General features: G+C 32.5%; 1 protein-coding gene and 1 long non-coding RNA gene across 8 annotated transcripts; both read left to right on the top strand.

The window, feature by feature from the left end:
* The first annotated feature begins 2374 nt into the window (after positions 1-2374).
* On the top strand, positions 2375-6444 carry LOC126674622 (cation/H(+) antiporter 11-like). Its single transcript, XM_050369105.1, has 3 exons — positions 2375-2641; positions 3021-4019; positions 5317-6444. The coding sequence occupies exons 1-3, from the start codon at positions 2375-2377 to the stop codon at positions 6442-6444; spliced, it is 2394 nt and encodes a 797-aa protein (XP_050225062.1).
* A 1485-nt stretch (positions 6445-7929) lies between these two features.
* Positions 7930-10546, top strand: LOC126668579 (uncharacterized). Of its 7 annotated transcripts, none has more exons than XR_007638355.2 (7): positions 7930-8255; positions 8461-8533; positions 9331-9539; positions 9637-9677; positions 9792-9872; positions 10212-10298; positions 10380-10546. It is a non-coding gene; the product is annotated as an uncharacterized LOC126668579 (long non-coding RNA). The 7 variants fall into 7 exon arrangements; XR_007638352.2 differs by having other exon boundaries at positions 8458-8533; XR_007638354.2 differs by having other exon boundaries at positions 7930-8314.
* Positions 10547-11464: the final 918 nt, after the last annotated feature.

Genomic DNA, 11464 nt, shown 5'->3' with positions numbered 1-11464 from the left:
CACAACAATTCCAACAACTATGGGAATAGTCCACAACATTCGCCCGGTTTCCAACAAAAAGGAATTTGGATGAGGGGAATAACCTTGACAAGTTGCTTGAAAAGTTGGATGAAATGGAATTTGAGGGCAAACAAAAGGAGCTTGAGGCTAAGCAAAGAGAGAAGAACTAAACCTCTACTATTCATCACCTAGAAAATCAAATTTCACAATTGGCACTTGTACTTCAAGGAGAGCTCAAGAAGGATAACCCTCCACAACCGAGACAAAGAGAGCATGAGAAAACCATCAAAATTATTGAGCTTCGAAGTGGTAGTCCTTGCTGTTGATCATGACAAGGATCTTGAGAAGTCAAATGGCAAGAGGCTAAGAATTGAAGATGATGAGCATATTAAAGTGGAAGACATTGCTAGTTCTAGTACACTAGCTTGACCCAAAACCGGCGCCTCTTAGCAATCCCGACTCCTAGGACACTAGTGGCCCTAATTAGCAACCCTTGAACTCTTTTTACTCTTGCTTTTAATCCAATTTAAGTTAATCGTTTGCTTGATTATTTAATTATTAGATTTTAATCTTTGTTTACTTTAGTTGCTTTAATTCAATTGTGATCCGAAACACATGTTAATTGTGTGCTAAACGAATTGAGTGACAACTAAATTCATTCTCATCATAACTCTACATTCCTCGTGAGTTCGACAACCCAGACTTAATGTCCACTACATTACGAATTGAAATTGACACGCTTGCGTGTTTTTATCAACAAGTTTGATTGAAATTAGTTGAAATTCGAGAGTTGTCCAAAGCTTCGAGACAACTCTGTTAGAAACAATAACATTCCGTTGTAAGAAGAAATCCTCAAAGGAAGAAGGCATTACCCGAGATATCCCATCATGTTAAGAAGTTCATACCAAATTTTCCTAGCAAATATGCAATGCAAGAAAATATGATACAATCTTTCGAGAAGCAAGAAAAGAAAGAATTGGAGTACAATAATGCAATGTTGTCCACATAAAGAATATCACTCTCGGAGGAGCCTCGCAATTGTTGCTCACTGCAGCAGCTAATCTGATGATAAAGGCCATACTTGCAGCTGCAAAACCGCGACTACTGAGCTTCCAAACCAGTACATCTTCACCCACATTACCATCATTACAATTCTGCAGAAATAGAAGATGAAGTTCCATAAACTGTTCATTCTCTCCCAGGCGTAACCTTCTACGCCATTTCCAACCACCCGTCAAAATGGCGCTAATACTAGCTTGTTTAATGTTGGAAAGATGATATAAACGGGGAAAGAGCTATTTGTGCAAAGGAGTGAGCAGCAAAGTTTCCAAGAATTGTTATAAAAGGAAGTACTTAGTCTTGTTTTCCTCCTAAATACTAAATTATATTTTATGCTTTACCAGTTACACTCTTTGCATTAAATTCACTGCATTGTGGCCTAAAATTGCAAGAATTGTTATAACAGCAACTATTTTGTTTTGTTTTCCTCCTTATTACCTGTTTCACCCTAATACTAGGGCTGTTTTTTTATTCAAAATTTGTTTTCTACTTGTTTACTTTCTTTCTTTTTTTAACTATTGAAAAAACTAACTAATGAAATATATAATTAGTGGACCAAAACAGAAATCTGGTCTTAAATCTCTGACCAGAAAATGGAATGAATTGTTAATTCTGACCAGTGTTTTAAATCTGGACCAGCAAAACAATCACTATTGAACCGGTTTAACCAGTTAAATAGAAAATAAAAATATTTATGAAAATTCAGAAAATGAATTGACAAAATAATATATTTTGGACTTTCAACTAATATAATGGATTTGTATTTTATGTCATGCTGCATAAATATGTCATATAACTTGGCATACTGATACAGTGATAAGTCCTAGTGATTAGTTAATAATATATTAAGGTTTTAGGTTCTATTCCACAATCATCCCTGAATATAACTCACTGTCCGAAAATAGAGGAAGAGAAACTTGACGAAATTGGTGGCGTTGCGGTGGCTGTGGAAGCAAGTGGTGGAGCGGGTGGAAGTGGATTTTAAGACGTGGTGAACGGAGGCAAATTGAAACGATAACATATGAAAAACAGAGCATGAAGCAGAGCAAAAGAGAAGGAAAAAAAACCTATGAAATTGTCTTGAAAATGTTAAAAGAGCATAAACAGAACCGGTTTAATCATTTTTAAGAAATCAAACCGGACTGGTTTCTGGTTGTGGTTAAACCAGTTGGTCCGATTCGGTTTTTTGAATCCATGATTCTGGCCATAAAGACAAGAATTTAGAGTTTTTCTTTGTGGTAATAGAACTTTTTTCCTGTTCTACTTTCTTATAATAAGACTGCATAATTATTTTTCTCCAATTGTTTTTGCTTAAATGGTTCATCACGTTAATTCTGAATATTTTGCGCTGGAAAATGCGCAAAACACAAGCAAACAGCAACATTTAACAAATGTTTGCTATAGAATGATACCTTCTTCCATTACTTCTTATGGCATGTTGGCAGAGAATAATCCTATTCATTTTTTGAACTATTCTTTGCCACTTTTAGAGCTTCAGATTGGTCTTATTTGCACTTTACACCATACAATATATTTCTTTTTCAAGCGTTTTGGAATTACTGAAATTGTCTCGCAGATTATTGTAAGTATGTTATTTTTATTTTCGAATTCAAAATAAAACCAAATTTGATTCTACGGTTTGCCATTTTTATTTGACGTATACAAATGTACATTGCACATCATTATTATTGTTTTTATAAATATGTTACGTAAAAATGGAATTTATCTTTGTGTTTTAGCATACCGGTAACGGCTGAAAATATTCATTTGATACACTTTTAATGAGACACTAAGATAGAAGAAATAAACAGATACCGAAATAATAAAATTTAAAAAAGTTCAGGCACTATTTTTGTAAATCTCCAAATATTCACTGAGTCATCATGCGAGTGTTATTCCAATCATTATATCTTGTGGGGTATGCATTTTAATTAACATTTAAATGATTTGATGTGAAACAGACAGGCATAATTCTTGGTCCAACAATTCTTGGAAGATGTGAATTTATGAAAAAAATTATATTTCCTCATGAGAGTCAAGATATAGTATTCACATTATCAGCTTTTGGATTTGCAATCTATGTGTTTATGACTGCAGTAAAATTGGAGTTGGGAGAAATACTAAGAACAAGCAAATTGGCAATATACAGTGGTTTAGGGAATGTACTATTACCTTTATTTCTTGGTTTGGGTCTCACAGGACTTCATAGAAAAAAATTAAAAGAAAATGGATTGATAGACGAAGCTACAAATGTAGCTATCATGCAATGTTTCTCTACATTTTCAATCATATCAAATGTTCTTGAAGAGCTCAAGATTTTAAATTCGGAGATCGGCAGATTAGTACTATCTTCAGCATTAGTTGGTGACGTTTTGGGTATAGCCCTTTTGTGTATAGTCACAGCAATTATGCAAAAAGGTCCCAAAGAAAAAGTTTTCATCGATATTTGTGCAGTTTTCGCCTTTAGTATTGCAGCGGCTTTCGTATTCCGCCCTATAATGTTGTGGGTAATTAGAAAAACCCCTCCAGGGGCCTCTGTTAATTCCACCTGCATTTTTGTTATCGTCGCAATGATGTTTCTATCTACAACTTATTTCCAATATTTCAACCAGTACCGGAGCATAGCGGCGGCTATCATCGGGTTTGCTGTCCCCGCTGGTCCGCCATTAGGATCAGCTTTTATAGAAAAATTTGAAACTATCGCCATGAAACTCTTTGTGCCCGTTGGTGTGGTTCAAGCAGTAATGAGAGTTGATCTAACCCAGATTTTTACTAATTTTCCAAGAATCGAATTCTACCTAATTTTGGGATTATTGATTTTTGGATCGAGATTCGCTCTATCTTCGTTAGTTGCATTATATGCAAAGATACCACTGAATGATTCATTTTTGTATGCTGCAGTTATGAATTGTAAAGGCATAATCGAAATACGCATGAATTTGGCGGCAAGAGACACTGGGGTAATTAATTCTTAATCTATTTCTCGAGTAATTAAGGGGCCGTTTAGTTCAAATGAATTTCACAATTTTTATGGAATTCAATTGAATCTTTATAAAATATGTGTTTGGTTCAAATGAACTTTCACAATTTAAATTTACACTTACACTCGAAATATAATATTCAATTTATTTTACTTTATTTAAAATTAAATTCATATTTAAAATTCGGAAAACCAAACACAAAAATTCATTTTCAAATTATTTTCAAGTAAAATTCATTTAGAAATGAAACCAAATGAAATGAATTCTATACTAGAATTGATCCAAACAGGTCCTAATATTCAGGATATCTAAAGTATCGATTATCGTATTTTGGTGACCGAAATTTTATTCGTCTTGTTTTGGTTATTAAATTTTAGTTTATTTCGAAAGAAGTTTTCGGCTAAAATGATAATGTGCCGGTAAAAGTTTTCCATGTGACTATCATTGTTTGCTTGAATTTTTCTGAAATTTGTCACTTATACATAATTTCAGTTCAGCTAGAGTTTTTCAGCCATATTATGCGTACAAGTCGAGCTTTTAGGCAAGAAAATTTTGATTGTCACGATAAAAAGTTTGCAATTTTATCCGGAAAACCCCACCTTAAAACAAAATTAAAATTTAGTAACCAAATTAGGAAGACGTTAAATTTTAATATTCAAATTGAACAAATTAAAATTTGATCATCAAAATACAAAAAATACAATATTTATTGCATTGACCCATGACGATATGTTTACTGAAGTTATGAAAGTTTTATCTAAATCTAATCTATGTTTTTTGCATTGACCCAAACTAAAAACTATCAGATTTGGACAAAAAATTCCAACCATCAACTAGGCTACACCTGTATGTACATTGATAATTATTTAAATGGTATAATTATGTAGCATGGAAATAGAAACGCTAAAACCGTAAACATTGAAATGGGAAAAAAGAAACGATATATTTAAGAACAATGGGTTATAAAAAATAGAGTTTTTATATTTTATAAGTGTTTTTGCAAAACGGAAACAAAATACAAATATGTATGACCAGAGAAGTTTGTGTGCAACTATTGTACGGAAACTTATAACGGATTCTATATCTTAATAGTTCGTTAGCGTTTAAGTTTAAGGTTTAGGGTTCATATATAGCGAATTATAAATACGAAAGCTATCTTTTCTGATCACTGGTTTTTGTTTTTGTTTTTGTATTTATATCTCTGTACAGAAGATGATGTATATTATAATGTTTTACACTTGAAAATTTAAATTATTAATATTTGTGTAATTTGCAGATGGTAGGAGATGATGCATATGCGCTCTTAATTTTTGGCGTCTTTGTTAGCTCAGCTTTTGCTTCAATAATTGTGAAATGTAACTATGACCCATCAAGAAAATACGGGGGCTATCAGGCGAGGAACATTATGAGTTTAAAGCCTAAATCACACCTACGAATTCTTGCATGTATTCACAAACCTGATCATGTAACTTCAGTGATAAGTCTGCTCGAAGCTTTTCATCCTACCATCGATAGGCCAATCGATATTTGTGTCATTCATCTGATTAAATTAATCGGTCGAGCCATACCGGTCCTCACTTCACATCAAAAACAGAGCCTCATAATTGATCCACGGTCTCAAAATGTAGTTTTTTCATTTACCCAATATCAGAAAAATAAGTGTGATACTATATATGTCTCTACCTTCACAGCAATAAATATACCTAAGATAATGAATGAAGATATTTCGACACTCGCGCTCGACAAGCTCACGTCCCTTATACTGCTTCCGCTTCATCGACAATGGTCTATCCATGGACGAATACAGTGTGAAGATCAGGATATGAGGATTACAAATTATAAAGTTCTTGAAAAGGCTCCTTGTTCTGTAGGTATATTTTTCGACCGTGGAAAACTTGGACACCCATTTTCAATGGCAGGATCCCCAAAGCCTTCTATTTCTGTATGTATGATTTTTTTAGGAGGTGGAGATGATCGAGAGGCATTGTCTTTATCTAAACGTATAATTAAGGACTCGAGAACGCGTCTAACGGTCATTCGTCTTGTACCAGACGGTGTAGACATGGAGGCACAGGACGATGAGGACGAAAAGATGGATTCTTGGGCATTAAATGAATTGGTCAAGAATCAAACCGATTCTCTATTAAATATTGAATATATAGAGAAAATAGTAAAAGATGGACCAGAAACTGCAATGATACTTCATTCCATAGTAGATGAGTACGATCTATTTTTACTGGGAAGACGCCATAACGAAAAAACACCTCAAACATTAGGTTTATCAACATGGACCGAGCTTTTAGAATTGGGAATTATTGGAGATTTGCTAGCTTCCAATGATATTAATACTAGAGCTGCTGTTTTAGTTGTGCAACAACAAAAACAAATTAGATTACGTAGTTAGCTAGGACATATTTAAGGGTACAAAAACTTATTGGGTATACATTTTGGCATTTTTATTTTAAAATACACTTCTGAAATTCGAAATTTTTTTGTTATATCCTATACTTGTATAAAATATAATTTCGCCATGATCTGTTTCAGAGTTCCCACATGCAATATTCATTGACATATAGCTAGGACAATCTATTTTTTAGTGATTAAAGAATTGTTTAATGAATATATATTGATACAGAGATAAATGCAGTTTGACGCTATTGATCAAGGCATTCACTGTGCTGTGCCATTCAACCTCTGGAGCGAACTCCTCATAATAGTTTATTTGGAATATTTGTATAAGTAATCCTTGAATATTAACCCTAAACGAGTTAACAAATTCTTTCTTATAATAAGGTCAAAAACTATGTCTAATTTGATTAATTACCTTTCTTTTTCTTCACCTAGCTCCATTATTTTTTATGTATTAAATAGTAATTGCAGGTGTTTATTATACCTAGATTTGTCAATCAGAATAGGGCACACTTGAATCGAACAATAAAAAGATATTAATCATATGATTTACCTACTTGTTCTTTTTTTTTTAAATATATATGTTATGAAATTTTCTATAGCAAATACATTAATATAGTATTTGTCATAAACATAAAAATGAAAAATATATTTGTACCATAACAAATAGAAATATAACAAATTAATTACTCTCAAATCCACAATATATATTGTTACTTTCGTTCCTCTTATTTAAAAGGGTTAGCGTCGTAAAAATTCATAAACTTTACATGTTTTCTCAATAATCACATTTTTTAAAACTTCTCATTCAAATACATCAATTTTCATTTTTTTTTTCCCAAATTCATACATGGTGTTGACGTGTCACTCATTCATTGGTTAAAAATGACCTACACCTCAGCAAATTGCACCAATGAATGAGTTCACGTCAGCACCGTGTATAAAATTGGAAAAAAAATGAAAGTTTGTGTATTTTTATGAGAAGTTGTAAAGAACATAATTAAATTGAGAAAACATGTAACGTTGGTGAATTTTTATGACATTACCCCTATTTAAAAATCAAACGATATGGTTCTCTATTTATTTTTTCCGGTAGTGTTTTAGTCTTTCCATTTAATTTTGGCGTTAATCAACTAAATGAGATGGCTTAATTAAGAAAATAGAGTTCAATTTAGTAACTTTTTTTATAAATGATAATTATGTCAATTTAGTACTTAAACTTATAATTTTAGTGTGTATAAATAAAAATTATATTATTATAAAATTTAATGATTTAATCATGACTTTAATTTATTTATTTCATATTCACACTACAACAGATTGATGAAATAGGGACGAAATTATTGGTGACCGTAAGATTTTGGTCCTTAAATCAGAACCATTATCTACTATATTATCAATTCGTCGTTATTTGTAATTAGGAAAAAGAATGTTAAAGTACGGGCGTATAATAAATCTTTTTTTTAGAAAATAGAAAAACAAATCGGGACTAGGGTTTCATTTTATTTTCTTAAAGTACTCTTTCTCTGTCAATTAAAAAAAAATGTCTCAAATACGCCGTCTTCCTTCAAGCGATTATTCTTAGCTAACTAGGGTTTCGTATAAAGGAGCTATCTACAAATTCAAATCAAAAACCAAACAACATAATTCAAGTTATATCAGATTTAGAAGCTGAGATCTGGACTGAATCGGTCAGTTACAGTAAGCTTCAACGGTGGCGGAGACCTCCTCCTCCTCTTCGAAGTGGACTTTCTCAGTGACTTGAGCAGGGTGAGTGAGAAGGAAGAGCTTATGAGCTAGGATGAGGTGCGGTTGCTGACTTTCCTCTCGACCTTCCATTAACAAGTTATCGAGTGACTCAACGAGTTAGATTTCAGAAAAAGCTTTACCTGCTTGTGTTTTCTTTTCCCGACTCTCTGTCTTTGATTTTTTTAACCTAATTTTTTTTTGGATTCTTGAGATCTATAGTGAAAAGCTCATAATAAATCTTTTGATGCTTCTATTACAGCAGACGGTACAATGGAGGTGTTGTTGCTTCCGCCTCCAAGGTTAATTATGCTAATTAGAACTCTGATCCTTGGACGGTAATTTTTATTTCTCTGTTTTTTCATGCCTATTTCACTTTTAGTTTCTATTGTTTGATTGACTAGATATTGAGTGCATCTATTTTCCATAAAATGTCAATAAAATACCTTTTCTCTGCAGTAGTTGTTCCCCAGGATCATCAAGCATCATTGTCTAGATATTGAGTGCATCTATTTGACATATAATTTTTGAAATATACATTTGATTAAGTAATGCATATGAATTTAGCTTTTGTAAAGTAATAAATAGTTTTTGTGAAGTTTATTATTGTTTCTATCAGTGGGTTGCCATCTTGTACAAAGAATTGTACCTGGAATAGGACTGATTTCCATAGGAATTTATTTCAAGCAGTCGATTCATCAACCTCGTAAGGGTCATTAAATTGTATTATGCTATAGCCACTTATTTAACATGCTTTAGTTACTACTGCAATTAAATGACTGATGCACTTTTATTACAATTCTTTTTAGAATTGATACCGTTGGTAGAGTCTTCTCATTCAAATTACAATTTCATCATCAAGTTGGATGTCATTTTACTTGATATTGGTGGTTTTCTGATGGACTTTATGGGTTGCAAGAGATAGTTGAAACTCAATTGGTTGGAGTATGGCTGTAATCTATAAGAAATTGAATTTGAAAATACTTTTTCTCACATAAAACTCAGTGATCTGTCACTTCTCTACTTTCATGATTAGGCTTCATTCAATTTTATTGTTGCTCCTTATTCCGTCTCCCCAATGCTATTTTTGAATCTTTAACAGTTGTTGTTGTGGTTTTGTATTTGTATTTTTCAGTAAGCTTCAGAGAAGCATTGAGAGTTGCAATCTCTGTCATAATGGCTGCCTCAAAGGACAAGCAACCAAGTTCACTGAGACGATGGAGCTTCAGATTGGGCTTAAGAATTATGATCCCCAACAAGACAAACATTTTAGAGGTTTTGTCAAGTTGCCACACATCCCAGAAGATGATCTGTATGCTTGGAGATGCCCGGCATGTTGAGGAGGTATGCTCTTGTTATCCTAATCATTTTAAAACATGAATTTTGGATTTGCGGCATTTGACAAGCTCAAAAACGATACATTGGTAAAAACTTTCCACAGATACGCATTTGCGGCATTTCATTACTCGATGCTATCGCCTGGTTAGTTGACATCACCGTCGTAAACATCTCTTTTTTAAGTAATTTTCATGTCTTCATTTTAAATTTTGAAAATTGAGGTGATCTGATGAATGTTCTATTTTGTGTTTCAAGTAGATCTTGTAGATCACGCTCTTAATCCCATCAGGACTAAGAACTTTTGGTTTGTGTTCAGAGATTCTAAGCCACGTCACACAGGTAAACATATCATTTCTTGTGTCTAAATTTATTATCTTACACTTTTTTCACTAAAAAATCAATTCTACGAAGTGTTATCAGTTCCACGACTTACTTCAGTCACTCAGTGTGTCCTTTGTCTTCCTCATTATTAACTCTGTTATGTTTATATATCATAAATTACTGGTAAATATCATAAGAGATTTGTAGAAGTAGACTAGCCCTTATACTAAAGGTTAGGGCTATTGTAATATAGGTACCTGCCCTGAGGGTTTTATATTTAGAAATTTAAGATTGGAAGAACTAGGGTTATACAAATGTAGTAGTCAAAAGAGTTGATAACTGCACTAAAAATTGCAGGCAATAGTCGATGACAATTGTTGTGGAATTGAGAAATTGAGAAAGAGTCTTGCTTCGTCAGAAGAGAGTGTAAAATTAGAGAAATTGGTAAGCGTTGAAAGTTCAAATTCTATGTGGCTTATTTTTTAAAGAATATTTGGTTATTTTTGAATTTGCTTTTCTTTACAGAGATTGAATAGGCTGTAGCAGGATGAAAAGAGGCCAAAGTAGGTGTTTTATATACTAATTAGTAAGAACAATCATTCAGATTGTAATTGTTTTTATCATTATTGTAAATTTATTATTTTTGGTGCTTTAGCTCAAAGCATTATGAATCGAATTAGCCTTTTTTCTAATTCCTGTATTTTTAATTTTGCTGATGAAAATTGGCTCTGTTAGTTATATTTAGTGACATAATTTAGTACAATTGGTGACGAAAATATTTGTCTCCTTTTGTTCTCTTATTTGCGACGCACTTATTTCGTCGCCCAATCGTTTATTTGTCTACGAAACGAATTCGTCGCCTAAAGCCTATTGATTATCGACGAATTCATAATCCACGACGAATTGAGGTCATTTGGTCGCAGTTACAAATAGGCGACCCCTTTATGGCGACGGTCTGGGCGACGAAATTAATTGGTCTCTAAAACCTTTGGCGACGATAATCTAATTTTTGGCGACGAAATTTTTGGTCGCTAAAAATCTAATCTGTTGTAGTGTCACTAACAATTTTTTTACTTTTAGTTTTATAAAGGCCGAAGGTACAAAAAAACCCCTGAACTTTTCAAGAAAGTACAAGACAGCCCTTTTACTTTTTCCTGGCTCAAATCGACCCCTCAATTTTATTTTTTGAACAAAAAACCCCTTTTGTCCAAAATCTCTGTTAAATGATGACGTGGCACATATGGAAAAAGTTCAAAAGCAGCCTTAATATTTGAAAAACTTACCAAATTTATACCTATAATATTTTTAACACATTTCACCATCTTTTGCTTTTAAATATCTATAATTAGATAAAATTATAAGTTAAAACCACTTAAAACTCAATTAAACCAATTGAAATCTAATTAAACACTTCGAAACACAATTAAAACAAATAGAAATCTAATTAAATACATTGAAACTTAATTAAACACTTCAAAACACAATCAAAACAAGTAATAATCTAATTAAACACATCGAAGTCCATTTAAACCAATAGAAATATAATTAGATACGTCAAAACTTAAACGGAATTCAACTAATTTTTTTAAAATTTTACCGAAAAAAATCAA

The sequence above is a fragment of the Mercurialis annua genome, linkage group LG1-X (assembly GCF_937616625.2).
Source record: "Mercurialis annua linkage group LG1-X, ddMerAnnu1.2, whole genome shotgun sequence".
NCBI classification, from domain to species: domain Eukaryota; kingdom Viridiplantae; phylum Streptophyta; class Magnoliopsida; order Malpighiales; family Euphorbiaceae; genus Mercurialis; species Mercurialis annua.
The sequence above is the reverse complement of the archived record's forward strand: the minus strand, read 5'-3'. Positions and strand labels throughout refer to the sequence as shown.

Coding starts and splice junctions, on each gene's coding strand:
- LOC126674622 (XM_050369105.1), top strand. CDS start 2,375: ATGGTTCATCACGTTAATTCTGAATATTTTGCGCTGGAAAATGCGCAA. Junction 2,642..3,020: donor AAATTGTCTCGCAGATTATT/GTAAGTATGTTA, acceptor GATGTGAAACAG/ACAGGCATAATTCTTGGTCC. Junction 4,020..5,316: donor TGGCGGCAAGAGACACTGGG/GTAATTAATTCT, acceptor TGTAATTTGCAG/ATGGTAGGAGATGATGCATA.